The 20,873-nt window shown below is 38.7% G+C and overlaps 2 protein-coding genes across 3 annotated transcripts; both read right to left on the bottom strand.

Moving 5' to 3' along the window:
- Positions 1-2,598: 2,598 nt before the first annotated feature.
- On the bottom strand, positions 2,599-7,190 carry gcshb (glycine cleavage system protein H (aminomethyl carrier), b). The gene is made up of 5 exons (XM_065952960.1): positions 7,003-7,190; positions 5,830-5,909; positions 3,431-3,494; positions 3,213-3,344; positions 2,599-3,047 (listed from the first exon to the last, which is right to left on the bottom strand). Exons 1-5 carry the CDS (start codon positions 7,151-7,153, stop codon positions 2,953-2,955), a joined length of 522 nt encoding a protein of 173 aa, XP_065809032.1. The 5' UTR covers positions 7,154-7,190; the 3' UTR covers positions 2,599-2,952.
- A 1,527-nt stretch (positions 7,191-8,717) lies between these two features.
- kars1 (lysyl-tRNA synthetase 1) lies at positions 8,718-17,760 on the bottom strand. Of its 2 annotated transcripts, XM_020625766.3 has the most exons (15): positions 17,636-17,736; positions 16,525-16,686; positions 16,055-16,199; positions 15,276-15,441; positions 15,093-15,186; positions 14,740-14,926; positions 13,881-14,006; positions 13,561-13,680; positions 13,173-13,335; positions 11,815-11,988; positions 11,602-11,687; positions 10,603-10,688; positions 10,387-10,513; positions 10,150-10,293; positions 8,718-9,356 (listed from the first exon to the last, which is right to left on the bottom strand). In XM_020625766.3, the coding sequence occupies exons 2-15, from the start codon at positions 16,662-16,664 to the stop codon at positions 9,282-9,284; spliced, it is 1,833 nt and encodes a 610-aa protein (XP_020481422.1). In that variant the 5' UTR covers positions 16,665-16,686; positions 17,636-17,736; the 3' UTR covers positions 8,718-9,281. The 2 variants fall into 2 exon arrangements, with proteins under 2 accessions (XP_020481422.1, XP_020481428.1); XM_020625772.3 differs by lacking the exon at positions 16,525-16,686 and having other exon boundaries at positions 17,636-17,760.
- Between the last annotated feature and the right edge of the window lie 3,113 nt (positions 17,761-20,873).

Below are 20,873 nucleotides of genomic sequence, written 5' to 3'. Positions count from 1 at the left end.
TTGCATTTTAGACAAAACACCCTTTTTTATTATATCTTTTTGTTTTTCCACATCCTTCAATCTATCGAGCATTGTTTATATAGCTCCTATCAAACAAATCAAATTCAATTCAAAGTGCATTAAAAAAATAAAAATATTGAAAATAATAAAAATGCAAAGATAAAGAGTTAAAGATGAATAAAACAATAAAATCAAATAAACCATTATAATGATGAAATTATACAACCCTACATGAAAGCCAGACTGAATAGATATATTTTTAGTTTACATTTAAAAGACTGTTCCAGCGTCTCTGAGTGTAATGGCTGAAAGCAACATTACCAAATGTTTATGATCTGCTTATTGGAATAACTAAAAGAGGGGGATCTCAGGGGGTTCATAAAGTAAAAGCATCTCGAAGATGTAGTCTGGTGGAAGTCAAAAACTCACAGGCAGCCAGTGTAAAGATTTAAAAATGGTGTAATGGAAGCTCTCTTTCTGTCTTTTGTTTAGCACTCATGCTGCTGCATTTAAAATGAATTGCAGCTGATTCATTGTATTCTTTGGTAGACCTGAAAGGAGAGCATTGCAGTAGTCTAGTCTGCTATAACAGCATGCAAAAGTCTCTCTGTGTTGCTCAATGAGAGAAACAGCCTAACTTTAGAAATGTTTTTTAAATTAAAAAAATGCTGTTTTTGTGATAAAATCAGAATCATATATTACACCTAAATTTCTTACTTCTTGGCTTGGGTTATGTCCAGGTGTATTAAGTGTAGAGGCCAGTTTCTCTCTCTGAACTATTGAACCAATGGGGAGTACTTTTGTTTTGTCCAGGTTGAGCTGTAGAAGTCTATGTCTATGTGACATCCAAGCTTTAATATCTAAAATACAGTTAAACAGTGAGTCAGTCTGCCTAGTGTCATCAGGAGACATGACCACATAGATCTGAGTTTATTCAGCATACTGACTCATGCCTACTGATGACACTCATCTTCTAGTCTTCTGCTTGTAAAGTTTGCACAACCAGCCAAAAGTCCAGTATTTCAAAAGTTCCCCCCCCCCATCATAGTTATGTTATTTAGATATGTTATATTTGTTTGTCACATGTCTGCAATATAGTTTCATTCTGTATGTACACGTTAACTATAAAATATATAAAATGTACAAAGCTTAGGATGTCTATCCTAATCTGCTGCCCATAAAACATATTTTACAGGCTGATGCTTATTTCCTGATATGATGTTCACATATTTGATACAAATAAAGATGAAGTTATCACACTTGCCACTAGATGTAGGACAAGCACATTTTATCATTGGTTAGCAGCAGCTGTAAAGATTGCTTTTTTGTCAGGTCAGAGATTGACAATTCACAGGCTCCAACTATAACTTGTCACAGCATAGTGTGTAGTGGCCCATTTCTGTTATCTACCCATGAAGCTGCAGTTTGAAAAAACCCAACGACATCAGCCCCTTCATCTGAAAGCAAAGCTGGCATTGTAATGTTCTGTAAGCTTGCAGGACAGTGGAGCAACCTTGATGAATAAACTGATATAATAAAAACACATATCGACACTTCCTGTGATTAGATGTATCATCACTTTTACTGTGTTCGGGTCAGAATGTCCTCTGTGATCAATGAAGGGACTATAAAACATCTAAAACGATAGCTGCCAGTATATTAGATGACATGTAACAGCTTTGGACAATGCTTGGGGCAACTCTAACAAAATGATTCATTATTTGATAGAGACACTGGAAGGTGGGGAGAGACAGTAGGGGATGACATGCACCAAACCACATCAGGATCAGGAGTTGAACCTGGAACCAGTGCAACAAGGAGTTGTGCTTCAGTGTTTTATTAGTTTGAAGCAGGACATCAAGTTGAGAAAATTCAAGTGTGACAAGGTTTCAGTACAATATGGAAAATTAGCATTTTTTTGGGACTTGTATTAACCCATTGTTAAAGCATTTCTGGAAGTTGTACCTGGGAATACAAGTTTACAGCTCTCATGGATACACTATCAGCCTGTGAGTGCAGATTTTTGTTCAGTTGCTGATTCTAAAAACACAGCGTCATTAATCATTAATCAATGTGTTGCTGCAATCTCTGCCTATCTTCACCTGAGGGCAAAGGTCAAGGTGTGTGGAACATTAATGAGCAGAAGAAAGCAGAATGCTCAGTCAGCGCATGTACAGCAACATTTACCATTTACAACACTAAAATGTGCAGAACCCTTTTTTATATTCCATCCTTATTCTCGTGAATTGATATAATCTTAAAACAAACACCATCACAACACTTTCTTACATGTTTCAAGCCAAGAACGCATTTTTTTTTTTTTTTTTCTTTTTTTAAAATGGGCTTTTTATGCCTCTATTTTAGAGATAGGACATTGGATAGAGTCTGAAACCAGGAAGAAAGTAGGGACTGACATGTGGGGAAGGAGCCACAGGTTGGATTCAAACTCAGGCCATCTACTCTCAAGGACTTGGGTCTCATGGGGAGCATGCACTAACAGCTAGGTTACTGGCGTCCCAATTTTTAAGATATTTGAAACAAAGTTGTAAAGTCTTTTTTTCTTTTCTTTTTTTTTTAAAGAAAATAATCACATCAAAATACTTTTTAAACCAAATTTTATTAAATGAATTGATATGGCATCACAATCATTTGCTAGTTTTTCCCCCACATCTGTGCATATTTAAATATGGAGCAAGTAGCTGAAAAAAGACCCAATATCTATGAAGGGTCACAAGTTTAGGAGCCCTTTTAAATTGGCTGGTAGCGAAACTAAATTCTAACCTAAATGGAATATATTAAAGACGATTTAAAATTATTTTGATAGCAAAATTCCAGTATCAAAATAAATAGCACAGATAAGAAAAGGAGTCACACATGAGGTTAGTAACTCTGCCTAATAATCATTGTTTGAAATGACATTACAGAACAGTACAGAAGGGAGAGTTCCTCAAATTATTCAAGTGACTTAAGGAATTTATCATATGCAGCTTGATCCATGAGGCCATCGAGTTCTTCAGGCTTTTCAATCGTCATCTTGATCAGCCACCCTGAAATAGAAGGGATCATATATGAAAAGCTGGAAGAAGGCACACACTTATGAACAAGATGTAACATGGAAATTTGTTAAATGCCTTGGCAGCAGTCTGCTGGCAGAAATTCAGTGAAATGACAAAGTCACTGGAAAAGAACAGCAGTGATTGTGAGGAGCTTACCATCTGCATAGCAGGATTTATTCACGAGACCAGGATTCTCTGCAAGCTCTGTGTTGATCTCAGTCACCTCTCCGGTCAGCGGTGAGTAAAGCTCACTGGCAGCCTTTACACTTTCCAAGGCCCCGAACTCCTCTGGAACACAGTCATGCCAGATACTTCTTATCACACTGCAGAAATGAAATACTTACATATACGTGTAGTGTAATCCAGGCTCTTACCCATTTGTTCAAGTCTTTGGCCAGTTTCAGGTAGTCCACAGTAAACCACATCACCTAATGCCTCCTAAATGAGAGAAAAAAAATAAATTATTGAAATAATCCTGTTATAGTGATAAATCAAGTTACACATACTGATATATTCTGTACCAATTATTCATTACACAGACTCTCACTCATTTATGACTTGCCCTTCATATGGCTCTGTTATTTCTCATGGGAAACTCCTTTGATTTTTATAGCCCAACAACTTAATTATAAATAATCCATATACACAGATCCATACATTTCATATGTTTGTCTGAAGATACCAAAGTTGCCAGATCTTCATAGAATCACTATAGCCTGCACACACGAATACATAACGTTCAAGCCCTCTGTCCCTTAGACCTGGCAACTCACGATTCCAGGTTTATCTTTGAAAGTAGAACATGTATCATTTCTTCTTTTTTAAGAAGTAGTAAACAATAAAGCAGCCAAGCATTGTACTCCCAAACAAATACTACTCATACAAGAGGGTTAATAATGTTTTGGCTAGGGATTATTTTCAGCTTTGGATAAATACACATTTAGTGCTCGAGGGAATACTTGCAGCATGGTGATGTATGTGCAACTAACTAACAATACACCAGAGTTCACTCTGATCATGTAAATGAAGGAACATCCAGTGCAACTGTGAAACTCAATGATGCAGGTCTATCACACTTAGGTGACATTTTCTACTCATAACATGCTGACAGATATGCATTGACAGATCATCTTTCTAGGTACATCAATAATAAGTTGTAATTCACTTAAGGCAGGTAATCACGATCAGCCAGATTCCTTTGAAGCACAGACATACAATCCTAGCATTTGATTGTCTCTTAGACATTACTGTTTTCTGGTTAATTCCTACACATTTAACTGGAATAGTTATGCCAAGGAATGAAGATATAATTTCAAGTTTTCTTAATTGAAAAAACATACAATATATTTAGCCAGTGACTGAATACAACTACTACTATTAAGAATGTTAAATACACGTGTCACCTCTATAGTTTGACCTTTTTTATAAGTCAGGTTAATTAAAAAGTTAGATCTAAATCTGTTCAATGACATTGTATCCATATACAGTAAACTGCCACAGGATGTTTGCGTTCCTCTGGTTTGTTTTATTCACGCAACTGAACTAAAGAGGATGTTGCAAATTGTTTTGGAATATGAAGCCCTTAAACAAAGACTCAACTTTGCTGTGAGCTTAAGGACTTCTACTCAGTGATGAAGGGGGGAAAGCAAGCTAGTCCCCATGCCTGCTTCCTGAGCATGTTAGAAAGCAGACTGACATGTGGAGCTCAAAGACTCATTTAAAACAGCAACAGTTTACAGAAAGAAAATGTAGAAAATGTTCTTTGCTCAAGAGAATTATTGTTTATAAAATGTTACATGGGATAGCATGGTGAACACAGGGTGCTTTGGTAAATCAGAAAAATCATGTTCCCTGTAAAAAAAAAAAAAATAGCTGATGCATGCAACATTTATAAAAACATAGATTTTGGGAGGCACTGGTGGCGCAGTGGTTAGTGCGTGCGCCCCATGTATGGAGGCTATAGTCCTCCAAGCGGGCGGCCCAGGTTCAAATCCAACCTGTGGCTTTTTTCCCGCATGTCATTCCCCACTCCCTCTCTCCTATCTCTCCAATAAAAGGCACAAAATGCCCAAAAATAAATCTCTTTAAAAAAAACATAGATTTTGCAAATGTATTTGTGCAACATTGAACCAACACATAGGGAATGGCATTGGATGAAGCTCTGTGTCTTTGAGCCATGTTGAACTGCATTTCTGAAGAAATGCAACATGGGCAAAGTCCTCAATCAATGCAGTATGCATTAAAGAAACCCCAGGCTAGGTGTGATTAGCTAGCCTCAGATTAAGCAGTGCCAATTAAAGCAACAAATCCAGTGGAGTGACATTCTACTCAACATCTGCACAGGTACATCTTGGACCCCATTGACCTCTATAGTTCTGTAGCACTTTAAAGTCAGTATCTGAGAGAATAAAATATTTATAAATCAACATTTTGACTTCAGTAGCAAAAGTGCCATCACAGTTTGCTGAACATATGCAAACAATTAGTCTGTTTCTCTAAAAGCTGTCAAATGCAAAAATCATCTGCCATAATTCAAAGCTTTGAATATCCTTAAGCAAGTGTCTGCCTTGAGATTTTCCGCACTCTGCTGCAGTTTGGCCGTCATTAATTGTCTCAAGCAATAGTCATAAGACAGTAAATTAGCCTGCTGTCATACATTTACTGCAGTTTAGGACAAAGTGCAGTACTGAACCGCTCACATTCACTTATCACTTTTTCTTTGTGAAGTGTGTCGTTAATCAAAGATAAGTTAAGAAGACAGGAGACAACCTACCTGAGCATAACTGCTGATACCAACGGTGCCAATTCCTCCCTCAACCTGCACCCACTCGTGCTTATCTGTGAACTTTAGGGCTGCGGAGAGAATAAAGGGTATACGTTTGATTAGACCACATTCATCATTGTGATTAATTAAGAAATTATCAACTGTATGAGCCCCATGGTGGTCAAATAAACACAAGTGCCATGATGAATCTTGTTCAATATAATGTGGGAAATGAACGCTGAAGAGTAGGCTTATGCAACACAATGTACTGCCAATCAAAATTAATAATCGTTAAATAATAAACAATTTTTAGTTGGTTGTAAAGACACAACCCTTAACCATTAAAAGCTAGAGCTTCATGTTGATGAAGTAAAAGATCATCACTATCAGTGGTTTGACACAAATAGGTGTAAAAGAAGACTCATGGTCACACAATAAAAAGGAGTTCAATCAAATCTGTAATTAAAAAACAATAGTAAGAGCCTTTAGATGTCATGCTGTCTTCTTTTACAACTCCCTGAGGGAAGAACCATAGTGCCTCAGCATTGCCCAGTGTTGCTGTTAGACCATGCAGAAAAATACAGGATTGAACCAGATTGTGAACTGTGCAAGATGATGTTGCATGGCTGGAGAGAGCAGTGTCAGTCCAGAGAGCTTTCAAATTTCATAAACAATGCCTTGGAGGAAATCAAGTATACAGCCATAACTAGAAGGCACATATAGAATAGTTGAAATGTAAGATATGTACAAATAAAATGCACCTTTTCACAGCAGTTTGTGGCATATAGCCAGGATCCTGGTTGGTTTTCGTTAAATAGGCTACTTCTTGGTGCACGAGACATTAGTAATTTGTTGTTTACAGGCATCAATTACATCAGGATTTGGAGCTCGTGCTCTTTCAATGTCATCCTAAGGAAAAAGCCTTGCTGTAGCCAACCTAACATGTGCCTGCCAATGTTCTGTACCTCGATTTCTTAACCAATTTAGCAACTTTCAAGTTAAAAAAACCAAACTTTTAGTGGCTGCATTCCTACTCTGAGCTGTGGGAAAGTGACACAAACTGCGTGAGGATTTTCGCCCACTAGACAAGACAGGAATGTGTGACCAGCCCGCATGTCGTAGAGTCCCGATACAGTCACTTTGTGCAGCCGTGATTTGGGTGTTTGTTTATTTATTTGTTACCTGTGGACAGGGCCGAGCTCGTGCTAAGAGTCCGCAGGGAGCCGCTCCTCCACAACAGTCGAGTCGCCGAGACCTGCGCTGCCGACGAGACTTGAGGGAGTCTGGGGGAAAAGTTTGTGGAGAGGCACCGCAACGCTGCTCTCATCGCCATCTTCACTCCGTGTGTGTGGACTCTTTAATCGACTGGTGCACATACACTTGTCCACGGGAGCGCGCACCATCCCACTTTGTGCATGCTCGCGCCGGGGGGGGAGGAGGAGGAAGGGGGCACGAGTCCAGCTGTATTATCAAACCATGTGTGCAGCATGTCAAACACCCACTGTATCAGTTGTTCATTTTCACAGATGATTTAAGCCACACACAGATATTCAGACTCACAATTTGGTCTCCCTAAAAGTATTCATACGAGTACAAATACTCTGTTAAAAGTAAACTGTTGAATCGTGAAAGCCCTGCATTCAAGGACACAACATGAAGTCATTGCTACAAAGTGTACTAACGGTGTCAAACCATAGACTGTAAATATTGTCAAACATAAAAAAAAATAAAGCAGTGTATGACAACTCTAATTTGATGTAATATAATGTTAGCATCATGTCCAGGTACAGCCAAGTATAACTAGGGTTGGGTTTAACACTACAAAAATGAATCTTTTTTTTTTTCCATGATTTTATTGTATTTAAAATCTGAATAAGTTCAATAACTGTGGCTGCCTTAGAAATATAGGACTGTAAAAAGCAGGCCACTATGTATCTGTGAAATGTAATACAGTAGACAGTGAAAGGTATAAAGCAGCAGGTCAACGAAATGCATTAGTAGCAGAACCCCCCCAAAAAAGTTCTACAGTAGCCTACGTGAATGAAGTCAAAAGTGACTTCCTACTCTGCAAATTAATACACTGGAAAATAAAAGAAAATGGCATTATACATGATAATCCTTTGCAGCAGTGAAAAGTGTGCGGCAGGTCATACTTTGACAATTAGAAGCAGTCAAAATATAAAAATAGTTATTTTGTATTTAATAGACATCACAGACATTATTTGATGCATGTACAGCTGTTCACATGGTTAGAGGGGGCCACGTCTTATTGATTTATTGCGTCACTATTGAGTACAAATCCTAGACATACTTACAGCAACCCTTCATAGTATCCACTTTAAAAAATATATACAAAGTTCAAGACCCTGAAGAGGAAGAAGTTGAATAATTTCAGGGAGTAAAGAGATCATTAGCAGTATTTCTGACACCTCTACATGCCTGTGACTCTAATGACTAAGAGGACAATCATTTGATGCTGAAGAGAACTACTCCAGTGTAGAAGGGGTTGTGAGGAAGCTTCGTATCCCCACACATCACTAAGGCCATCTTAACTACATATAAGGTCAGTGTAGTGCACTACAAACTCAGGTCATACTGCTGAGAAATCCTAAATTCTCACCCAGTTTCTACAAAATTGTTTCAAACAGGAAATGTTTCGCATTATGTGGCTAGGATCAGAGCCTTATAGGTTTTCCAGAAGGCATTTCCTGCACATGCTGCAAGCTTCTTGTTTATTTTTAGTTTGACTAAACTGAAAGTCCTCCCCCAAAAAGTTTAAAACCAAATTTTCTATTTTCTGACCAAAACAGACCAAATGCAGTATTAAAAGAAGTTATAAATGAATTCCAATCGAGTTTTGTTCTGTCATAACATCACACACATCAAAAGGAAATGTATTAAGTAGATTCAGATGCACTTTATTGAGACATTTTCATGTGTATACTTCATGAAACACATCGTGGAGCCCATGTTGAAAAATGTCAGACAATGATACCTGATTAAAAATGTATGAATCATTTTAGGAATGATTAAAATCAGAAAGATACTAGACCTCTGTAATTATATGGTAAATATACTGTTTTCAGTTGCCAGAATTAAGAACAGTTTTTCCTCCAGGTCTGCAGCCGTCAGTTTGTCACACATCCTGATCAATTCAAATTTTAGTGACATTTAATGTCTGGCTGACTATGAGGATTAAAATGTTTCCTTACTGTCAACTAAGTAAATATGATAGCAAAAGTGTAAGAAATACAAAATAATTTGTTTTATTTTTATTGTTCAACAGTCAACCATGTTACCAAGACCAGATGATTTCCCTTAATAACAGAAAAAAAAGTTGAACAGACACACCAACATTAATAACACTCAAACCCAGCAGACGACACTGACCACGTTGAGGTAAAGGCTCATATTCCAAGACTCCTGCATTGATATGATAGCAGGATATAGAGGTCATGTGATCAGACGGAGGTGCCTTCTGTGGGCGCTGCTGTCTTATTGTCGTCAGGCTTCATGGCGGGGAAAAGAAGCACCTCCTGTGAGAGAATAAAACCAACCATTTAAGGGTATTTTCTCTTACAGCATTACCGTAAAGAGGAGGCCGACCTCTCTGATAGATGTCAGCAGTTCAAGTATGCGTCCAGACAGTCAAAGAAATCTGCTTACTTGACAATGTTATCTCATTGAGTATTTGCTCTTTGTATCCTTTTAATCATGGGTTCTGTTGTATTGAAGTGTAAACATAGCCTGAACAACTCGAGAAGATAATGCACGCAGTGATGGCCTCGTGATCACACAGACTACATGATCAGTAAAAGCAGTTGTTTCAATTCTTATTTTAGTGTAATCTGTAAATTTGAAAATTATTCTTTTGTTAAGGCCAGGACAATTTGCTTTTGTTCCGAATCAATTTTATCACCATTCACGAGAGCTGATTCCATTTGCACTGCGATTCTGAAGTATTTCCAAAAACAATGCATGACCTGTCAGTGCTTTTTTTTGATCACCTGTTGTTTTCTTACTATAAATACTCAAAGCAAATTTGTAGGACAGGATCTCCTGGATGTTGCAGCTGAGTGATGATCATTTGACAAGCATTTGTTATATTTTTTAGCTGGGCGATGACTCATTCCCAATATAGTATATGATTGGTTACCTGGAGCAGCAACATCAGCACCTTACTAATCAGCTCAGGCTGAGACAGTTCAGTAGTAGCGCCTCAGTTGTATAAACCGTTAACAAACATTGCATGCTCTAAAACACACGCTGGATGCAGCGGTTGCATTTCAATTTGGTTTCTTTTTAGGACATTTCATACGGCAGCTTTACCTTGATGTTGTTGGAGTCGGTGAGGAACATGGTGAGACGATCGATGCCCATTCCCCAGCCAGCAGTCGGTGGCAGTCCGTATTCCAGCGCTGTACAGAAGGTTTCATCGATGAACATGGCTTCATCGTCACCCTCAGCTTTGGCCTGAAAATTATTCAACTCAGCTTACTGTCATTCAATCCCACACTGCAACAGTAACAACTCTGAAGCTTTAGATAAAGACTTGGTGGCACTAACCTTGGCTTGCTGCTCAAAAAGCTCCCTCTGTCTGATGGGATCATTCAACTCAGTGTAGGCATTGCAGACTTCCTTCTTCATCACAAAGAGCTCAAAACGCTCTGTTAGGCCTTTCTCTGATCTGTGCCTGTAATCAATGAAGTAAGTGTCAGTGAGAAAATCTGAGCCTCACATTTGTAAATGATAAAAACAAGGCTGACCGAGGACGCTCCTTACCATTTTGCTAAAGGACTCATGATTTGAGGGTGATCACAGATGAATGTGGGGTTGATGCAGGTGACCTCAAGGTAATCTCCAACCAACTGTGGAGACAGACAGAAGGAATTTAGTTTGGTGCCGTAGGAGCCATTTCATCAGTTATCATGCGTTACATTTGTCTTTAGTTTTCTTTGTAAACACCAGGGGGCAATAAGGAGCTTACCAGTCAGTAGGCTGATAGGAACGATTTACAAGATAGTAGGTGTGTCACTGAGGTGATGCACCAGGAAGGGGACACAAGTTATTAACCAGGATACAAACCACCTGGAACATTCCTCAACTAGCCATTTGTTAATAGTAAACACATTTTGTGAGAACACATTTTTTTTGTGTTTTTTTTTAAATAGCCATGCAGGGTGCACTTTGGTGCCTACCGAAGGTCTCTGCGTGCAACTGCACTGACAGAAGCCTCACAAGGTGCTGTTATGTCTCCCCCTCTAGACAACATGCATCCGTTGACAAGCGGAGGGTACTAAGCAGGCAAGACATTGTAAGAAGCCAAACAACCATGTCCACTGACAAGGTACAGTAATATTTCCAGATTTTGTGCAGATATTGCTCTTCTAGTGTCTACAGCCTGCTGTTTGTGAGCTGTTTGCATGCAGAGTATGTGCATGAGTATTCAACTGTTACATAAAGTCAATAGTTAGTGGCTAAATGGCTTCATTGGAGAGGGTAGTTTATTATGCCTGTTGAGGTAGGGTAACTTGCTCCTTTTTAAAACTGAAAGCTTGCGAAATATTATTGTTAAGCTGTACGCACTTCTTACAAGATGAACTCGGCCCACTGCCAAAGATACTAACTGAAGTTAACAGGTAAACCGGCCATGTGAGAGTTACCACTTGTTATTGTGTTTTAAATCAACCTTTGAAACTGCTATTTTGAGGTGGAAAAGTTACATGTTTGTTGATTTGAGACCTGAAAGTAAAATTAAAAAAAGAACAGAGGTGATGTTACCTTGTCAAGGAGACGGGCAGTGGTTCTAGGAGGAGGACATTCCACTCCTTTCTGTGCACACAGGTCATCGAAGAATTTACGGGTCTCTGAAGATAACAGCATGAAAGAGAAATGTAAAGAGAAGTAAGAAATGACTGATTGGAGAAATCTGAGCCAATAAAATGACAAATAACCATCAAAGAAGGAGACAATTGCCTTTCATCAGATTCTTACCAGCAGAGTCGTAGCTGTCAGAAGGAGGGAATTTTACTCCCATAATCTTCTCCAGGTCGTGGGTCATGCTCACTCTTCTGAATGGCGGAGTGAAGTCTATCTCATGGGCTTGACCCTCCGGACCATCAGGGTGATAGGTCACCTTGTATCCTCCAGTGATGTGCTTCACCATTCCTGGAGCAAGGAGAGAAAATGAATAAGCAAGGGAGATCAGCCTTTCCATTTGTCTCACACATACGTCAATGCTTTTGCTTGGACTGGACTTGGGCTGCACACAGACTTTCCTTGCAGTGGTGAACCTCAGATGCAGAACTTTCTTTCAGGATGTCAAATACTATCCAAATGAGCTCCTCTAACTATTGTAGTTTATAAATAATTGAAGTGTAAGCCTGCCACTCCTCATGACAAAGGCAACATTTTTTACAATGTTTGAATAAGTCATCAATTGAAGATGCCTGGGCTACTCTAAGCTCCACAATGACTTCATGTGATTGTAAAAAAAAAGAGATTGGTTTCACTATGATACATTTAGGTGTTTAATGGATGACTGAGGTGTTGCAGTTTACAGGGTGGGTCAGTTTCTTTTACAAACTACATTTGAGTTAATACATGTATCAAATGGAATGCTGTGAAGAAGACTGCCACTGTTGATCACTGTTAATCTTCTTTACATTAGTAGCAGTGTTTTTCCACACAATTAGGCTGTAACTGAGCGCTGGAGTTGGGTGTGGGTGGTAACCGACTTTTATTAGGGTGAGGTTGTATGTAAGGACGGCAAGGTCAACAAGTCAAAAGTAACATCCACTTTGTGACACCAAACATTTTCACTTTTTTCACCGTCCTCTTCAGCTGATGTCATTTACTTTTACATCCGTAGTAAGTTATTTTTTCCGTGAATAAGTTAATGTTGTTACCTTCGGTCTACCACAAGTACTTTATTTTCTTTTAATATTAAAGCAGGTTTGTAACCAAATAGGAAGTAAAGTACACATAGCTTAGGAGAGTAAAAAAATTACAAAATAAAAGCATATAAAACTCTACCAAAATGCAAAATTATTTAATTTAAATAACGTGATTAATCGCAGATAACTAATGAACTTCAGCACTGAATCGCAATTAAAAAGAAAAGCTAATCGTTTGACAGCCCTACTTTTAATAAGTATCTTTTTTATCCTATCTGAAGCCTCACTATTGTTATAAACATTTATTAATAAACTGAATTGACTATACTCAAACAAAGATTGGATGGGAGTGGATTAGAGTTGGTGTACTATATGCATGCTTGTTTAAAAGTTGTAAACAAACAAGATGTCGCTGCTGAGGAAAAACCATTTGGCTGACACCGTGTGTTTACTCACCTGAGAGCAGTTTCTCTGTGATTTCCATCAAGTCATGGTAATCTGCATATGCCATGTAGAATTCACAGGTGGTGAACTCTGGATTATGAGTGAGATCAATGCCTTCATTCCTGAATTGACGGCCAATCTCATACACTCTGTCCATCCCACCAACCACTAGCATCTGCAGGGAGGATATGATGTACAGAGATATTTATTTGGACAATTGGAAAACTATGTTTAATTCAAATTTCAAGTGAGGCTGGGGAATAAATCAATTAAATGTGACTCTGTACAAAATAGTGAGAATTGGTAATCAAAGGACAAAGTAATTTACAAATGTACATAAAACGTCCCTCTTGAAGTGTCTGATTACGTAGAAAGACTTCTCATGAGAGGGATGGATTACCTTGTGGTAGAGTTCAGGTGCGATCCTCATGTATAGGTTCATATCCAGCTCATTGTGGTAAGTAACAAATGGACGAGCCACTGCTCCCCCAGGAATTATGTTCATCATTGGTGTTTCAATCTACACAGAATTAGAAAGGGAAATGTAATGACACACAGAATGAGCATTCTTATAAAATCACTGTTTTGTACACACTTTCATATTTGTATGTAAACACATTTTTTCCACTTAAGCTTAAAGGACCAAAGATATACTTTTGTATTGATAAGTTGTGTGACGTAGTGAACTTTGATGTCTGGTCACACAATAGAGGCTCTTACCTCCAAAAATCCCAGCTGGTCAAGGAAGTTGCGCAGGTATGTGATGATTTTGGAGCGAGTCACAAACTTCTGCCTCACATAGTCATTGAGAATCAGATCCAAGTAGCGCTGGCGGAATCGTGTTTCCTTTGACAGCAAAATAAATAGAGGGGTTTAGGCTATTGCAGTGCAGTACAGGCAACTATAAAATGTTCATTACTGTAACACTGAAAACATTTAAACCAGGGCAACTTTTATTACTTTTGGAAGAGCTTTGAACTGATAACTTAACATTATTTTTTCATTCTCTTCATACCAGAGTAAGACCCTCTGTCCTTTTGAATCTCACTTATCTTTCAGGCAGAACTACCCCACAAAAACTGAAATCTCCTCTCTCAGGGGTAAGTTTCAGATGCACCACATAGAATCACATTGTTTCCTCCAATGTAATGTTGTTTAAGCTTGAACTTTGGTTTTAGTCAATTTTGTCTGTTTCCCTTCAAGTGAAAGTGAAAAGGAAGTATTTCTCAAAAAAAGCAGTGCCTAAACATCCCTTATCCCACTAAGTCCTGGTACAGACAGTATATAGCCGTCATTTTTGTTTTCAAGTACTCATATGTCTGAAATGCTATACTGTCCATTGTCAGGGGAGGGGGGGGGGCTCTATATTTTTCTGGTGTTCCAATAGATCTACAACAACATTTTAACTAGAGGCTCAGTGTCAGTATCTTACATTGGGAAAATTTACAAAATTGAAATGGTGTGACATAAAAGCCATTGCTTCTCTCTGGTTTTCTCAAATATCACACCTATATGTTCTTTTTTTGCAGAAAAGAGGTGATGGACATGTTGCATTTAGTCATAATGTGAGGGGCAATACCTTGTCCTTGAGGCCAAAGTGGAGATGGGGCAACATGTGCAAACATGGTGACAGCAGTGTCATCTCGATGGGAATGATGCTCAACTCCCCCTTTTTGGTCTTCCCTGGGTTACCACGCACACCTATGATATCCCCTCGGCGCAGTTTGTTGTTAATAGCCACAAAAGCGTCCTCAGACTTGTAGTTCCTGACAGAATCAGAGAATATACATAAATGAGCTCATATCATTTATTATGTAACTGTTCAAGATACTAGTGTATAATCCTCCACAATGCCCCAAATTATAATTCACTCGATGGTGCTTTGTTCTAAAAATGTACCTTGAAGAATTTTCTATGGCTGTGATTTCTTACCTTGAGTTCGCCATAACTTGCAACTTGACGCCTTCACCTCGCAGGTCGTAGAACAGCAGCTTGGCACCAGACTCCCTCTTGGCGTGGACACGACCTGCCAATCATCAATTAAATTGAAGAGAGGATCTACTGCTGGATTACACTTTACATATCACATTTAAAATAAGGAAACATTCCAGTTACCCGAGACATTGAGGACCACATCAGCCAGTTGGTCTCCAGGCTGTAGATGATTGTATTTCTCAATGAACTCCGTGAGTGACAGGTCTACATTATACTTGTGTGGGTATGGGTCCTCCGCTGTGCTCTTCAGGTCACTGATGGCCTGGGAGCGGATCTTGAAGTATTGCTATTTTAGAAGGAAACAGATGATTATGTTTTTTCTAGGGCTGTCAAAATAACATTATTATCACAGAAAAATAACACAGATTAATCGCATTCTGACCTCATATGTCACAGATAATACAACTTTACGTAGCAATTTTCTTGATATGATAAAATCCAATGCTAAAAAGGCTTTGGTTTTATTATTATTAAGTCTGCTTCAATCCCCCTGTCCAACATGATGGAGGGTTCACACTCTCTGCAAAGAATCACACAATACCCAGCTTCCATACACTCCAAACTCTAAATGCCTCGATTGAGAGACAACCTCATGTGTTACATATAAAATAATAATATATCTTTAAAATTGTGCAACTTTATGAAACATACACCAATGTACACAGTCACACTGCAGACCCATACAATGACAGACTACTCAAGGAATATGGACAAAGAAGGGTGCAGTAAGTCTACCTGTAAAGCAACGATTATTACATTTATAAATTGTAATTTATCGTGATTATTCACAAAGCCTGTAATTAATTAGATTACATTTTTAATAGTTTGACAGCATCAATTTATACTAAATAAAAAATGGGTGGAGTAAACAAGTTACATTAATCAGAGAAATATCTCACATTTGGGTCAAGAGTCTCCTCATCCAATGCACTGATATTTTGTGCTCCCTGGTCGTTGGATTCCTTCTTTTGTTCCACCTGCTCTTTGACCTTGGCATCTTTCTCTGCTGCCTTCTTATCAGCTTTCATTCGTCTCTTCAGCTCACTGATAAGAAATAAGGTTGAATAAAAGATTAGTCTTTGGTCAAAGATTGATCAGGATTTATTTTGTTAATGATTTACCCACAAGTGATACTTATGATGATGATCATATGATCATATGATCATAAACAACAGAACCCATCTGATTTCCGACAAAAGTACACTGTGCATTTTGTTCCACTTTGTTAGAAAATAAATAAATAAATAGAAGCCACACAAACAACATCAAAGCACAACAAACAAACATGCAGAAAGGGAATGGGGGCCACATTTTGTTGTGATGACAAAAGGTTGGTTGTTTTTCTCACAGAAATGGAAAAGCCACCAACCTTTTGTCACCTGTCCAACGGTTCCCGTAATTTTGAACTGGGATAGTGGCTGTAAACGGGGAAGCACATTTTAACCACTGTCCCCTGACTCCAAAGGGGTGGCACAGCTGCTGCCTGGCTGCTCTGACCAGGCACAGCATGCTGAGCTACCAGCAGACAAACCTGGAAAAATAGACATACAAACAAAGTGTACAGTATGTAGAGAGATGAATGACTTGGCCCAGCAGGCTAAATTTAACTCTGGGTAGAACAACATCATAAGTCAGCACCAACACCCTTGTTAGAGCACAAACCATGTCAGTGAGATGAAAATCAACCAATATGATAAATAATAAAGGTACACTCGTAGAGTTACGACGGAGGATTAGGGCCATGTTATTATTTTTTTATTTTATTTCGAGATTAAACTCGTAAATTTACAAGAATAAAGTATTTTTCATCATTTTCGCGCAGGCTGGTCTCGAATAAAAAAAATAAATAAAATAAATGTTAACATGGCCCTAAATCCTCCGTCGTATAGAGTAGTACATTAACACATTAATTATACGCAATAGCTGTACTTTTAATAAGCTTGTCGACTACATCTGAGAGACTATAACACAGCTAACAAGTACGTTAAAAAGTCATAATGACTGAAGGACAACACAGTAAGCATAGTTTAAGAATAGCTTTAACGCTTTGATTCGGCTTGATATGGCTAAAACACCAACTTGCTCTGCTAAAGTAAATAATCGACAAAACATATAAAACTCATACACGACATTAAAAAGTAACCAAAAGATTGCCACGATCATGAACGAGTTACATTTGTTTGGATGCATAACGGGTATTGTAGTTTTACTGAATAGCATGGCCATCTATCGCACTACGTTTCGTTTTGCACAGAACTACAAGTACCAGAGACGAAAACGAGTGGAACCCTGGGATGAGCTTGCCGGCTGTCTCCATATGGAGCACTCACTTAGCTAGTACCGTCTGACCTGATGCAACATTGAATGAATTCGGCATAGCCACATTCAGACAGACTTCGCAGAAGAAACAGTTAATGAATACAGCAAATAGATGTGATAGAGACTTGTTAATATGTTAAGGAAGTGAACATTTGGCTTACTTTTTGCTGAGTTTCTCTCCCTCCACCGCTGTCACATCAGCCATGTTGTCGCCGCGCTCAGAAAGATCAACGAATGCGCACGCGCACCAAAAACGCTGGTGCGCTCTTGCCTGGTGCCATGAAGCCACGCCCCCTGGAGCTTCGTGAGCTTGTGATTGTCAAAATAAAAGCTTGCGTCTGATTCGCTCGTTCATACTTCTTTGTTTTTGAACTACAGGGTTACGGCAATTGTATCATACTATTGAATAATCACCAATAGAATAAATTAGATATAGAGATATATAGATAGATAGATAGATAGAGACAGACAGATAGATGGATACTTTATTGATCTGTAGAGAAATTTAAAGCATCCAGTAGCCGCTTAAAAAAGAAACAAATATTTAATTTAACATTTTTTTACATCCAAACAACAACGGCTGCACCCCCTCCCGTAAAGGCCGATATATACTCGAACAAAGATTTAAGGAATCCCTTACATTAATCAAAATTAAACCCCTTCAATTAAATTAGACCCATAGAAAGACATTTAAACAGCCTATAAGACTATAAACAGCTTATAAACAACAGCAAAATTAGTCCCTATATAATAGTGGAAACAAAGGATTCTGAGATTAATGGAACTATTATAATATAAATGTTATGACTGACGAGCCTGAAAGTTTTCTTTAGACTTTTGAACTCCACTATGTCAACTTCTTCCGAAACTTTTTTTTTAACATTCAGCGTCAGACATTAATTTTTGAGCCAACTTGCTATGGATTTTAATTGTGTTGAAAACTGATATGCAACAACATCTGTTGTTTGACCAGTAGTATATATGACTGTGTCATCTGCGTACATTTGGAGACTGGCCCCTTAATATGACTCTGGGAGGTCGTTTATATATAGACTAAAGAGTATTGGTCCTAGGATCGATCCATGTGAGATTCCTGTTTTAGATTTTAAAAAGGAGGATTTTTTGTTATTTATTTCAACACATTGTTGACAGTTGGAGAGATAAGATGCAAACCATGCCTTGGATTTTTCTGAGAAAATGAATTTTCGAAGTTTGGAGTTGAGAATGCTATGATTTACTGTAACGAATGCTTTCTTAAGGTCTAAGAAGACTGCCCCCACACTGTAAAACAAAAAGTCATAATAATATAAAATTTTAAGTTAGTTTTACTTCAAGTCTATGAAAATGTTGCGTTAACTCAATATTATACATTTATGTCACCTCAACTAATTGAAAGTTTTCCAACTTTGAAAAGTGATTCATATTAACTTAAAAATGGCGAGCTCTGTCAAACCTCCTTGCTCGCAGAGACATCTGTTGTTAGTGCAACAGAGCGCGAGGTCTTATCCCGCCACTCTCTGAAATGTGATGGCAGAGAGAAGCGAGATTTCTCCCGAAGCACCCAGTCTCTCACTGACCCCTGAGACCGGGGGCGAAGGAGATCTCTCGCGCAAGATTTCTCCCGAAGCACCCGGTCTCTCACCGAACCCTGAGACCGGGACTTTTTCACTCTGTCTCTTCCGTAAAACTCCTTAAAAAGAGCAGAAAAGAAAAGCAGAAAAAACAGCAAAATACAAAAGCAAACATTGAAATTTTATTGCAGATTTTGTGTGTACATTTTGGCCACAAAGGTGTCCAGACAGTACATAAAGAAGAATGCAATCAAATCAACTTTGTTGCTAGTCTTTCACATATTCAAGACTTTAATCACCATCCAACTAATAACCTAGCATTTAAAGGGTTACAATCCTGAAAATAATTGAATACTTGGTAGTTTTGAGCAAGTCGGAAGTTTAACTTCACAACAGAAAAATATAAATAAAATTGAGGAGGGCACAAGGGTTAATGTTCCAGCAGTGGTGTTATTTTACCTTGATATACTGAAGAAGGAGCTTGTCAGGAGGCAGGATACTGCTCTCCACAGTGGTGGAGCCGGCTCTTTGTCCAGCATGAAGAACTCCACACTCCATACACTTCCCTGTCAAAGTCAGTTCAATTAGAATGATTACAGCCAAAACCATCTTAAAATGCAGTCGGAAAAACATCAGTGATGAACGTATAAGACGGACTAGGCTGCAAAGATATATTCCAATACAGTATAATTAGGGGCCAAGCACCGACCTCGGAGCAAGGACCCTATTGGAATGCAAGGAGTTCTTATTTATCATTGCACAAGTGAATCGCTTATAAAAAATTCAGCCTTGCGTGAAATTTATGTATGAAAGTGATTCAGTGCATGGGTGTTGGTGTTGACGGGTGACTCCACAGCGCCCCCAAAAGTCACCCAGGGTACTACGGTTAACCTACATGCACGAACATTGGTGAGCCATATGTAGCTCGATGAGATGAGAAAAAAAACACATTATGGCCATACTCTAAAATGTACAGGAAGTGAGCTACGTCTCTCGAAGTTTGATATCGTTTTTGCCACGCTACTAAATGAATAAATTGTTATATCTCTGACATGCATTGTTCTATCATCACCAAATTTGTCACGCAAGATACAGGGCCCGGCCTGAACACATCCAGACTTTAATTTTTTTTATTAATCACAGCACCACCTGTTGACAACGGGAAGACACTACTAGAAGACACTAGAAGAAATCACCTGATTCTGAACTTGGATAAGACCAGGGAGATGGTGAACGACTTCAGAAGGAAGAGGACAGAGCCACCACCGCTGTGCATCCTGGGAGAGGATGTGTGTCAACCTGGGTGTCAACATAGACAACAAACTGAACTGGAAGGCCAACACTCAGGCTGTGTACAAGAAGGGGATGAGCTGACTCTACTTTCTTCTATCAGTCTGTTGTGGCCAGTGCACTGTTCTCTGCTGGGGGAGCAGCATTGGAGCTGGTGACACTAAGAGACTGGACAAACTCATCAAGAAGGCCTGCTCTGTGATAGGCTGCAAGCTGGACTCTTTTGTAGTGGTGACAGAGAGGAGGATTCTTAACAAACTGTTATCCATTATGAATAATCCTGATCACCCTCAGCACACCCTACTGGACAAACAGCAGAGCAGCTTCTCCAACAGACTGATACAACTCCGCTGTCACAAGGACAGATACAAGAAATTTCTTACCGAAGTCCATAACTCTGTACAACAGCTCACCTCATGTGAGCAGAGAACTGTCATCATGATAATATCTGTCTCTCCATACTGTAATCTGTTCTGCACATGTTACATTTACAGATTATCCCTGCACTCATGTTCACTTCATTTGTCTGTCTACTCAC

This window comes from Labrus bergylta, chromosome 3 (genome assembly GCF_963930695.1).
Source record: "Labrus bergylta chromosome 3, fLabBer1.1, whole genome shotgun sequence".
In the NCBI taxonomy this organism is placed as follows: domain Eukaryota; kingdom Metazoa; phylum Chordata; class Actinopteri; order Labriformes; family Labridae; genus Labrus; species Labrus bergylta.
Note: the sequence above shows the minus strand (reverse complement) of the source record. Positions and strands in the feature narration are given on the sequence as shown.

Bases quoted from the DNA above. Each gene is read 5' to 3' on its own strand.
- gcshb (XM_065952960.1), bottom strand. From the start codon at position 7,153: ATGGCGATGAGAGCAGCGTTGCGGTGCCTCTCCACAAACTTTTCCCCC. The intron at 3,345-3,430 runs GTAAGAGCCTGG...ACTGTGTTCCAG, and splicing joins CCAAAGACTTGAACAAATGG to AGGAGTTCGGGGCCTTGGAA. The intron at 3,048-3,212 runs GTAAGCTCCTCA...CTTCTATTTCAG, and splicing joins TAAATCCTGCTATGCAGATG to GGTGGCTGATCAAGATGACG.
- kars1 (XM_020625766.3), bottom strand. From the start codon at position 16,664: ATGCTGTGCCTGGTCAGAGCAGCCAGGCAGCAGCTGTGCCACCCCTTT. The intron at 13,336-13,560 runs GTAATCCATCCC...TCCTCCCTGCAG, and splicing joins CACCTGAACTCTACCACAAG to ATGCTAGTGGTTGGTGGGAT. The intron at 11,688-11,814 runs GTAAGAATCTGA...TGTTATCTTCAG, and splicing joins TGACAGCTACGACTCTGCTG to AGACCCGTAAATTCTTCGAT.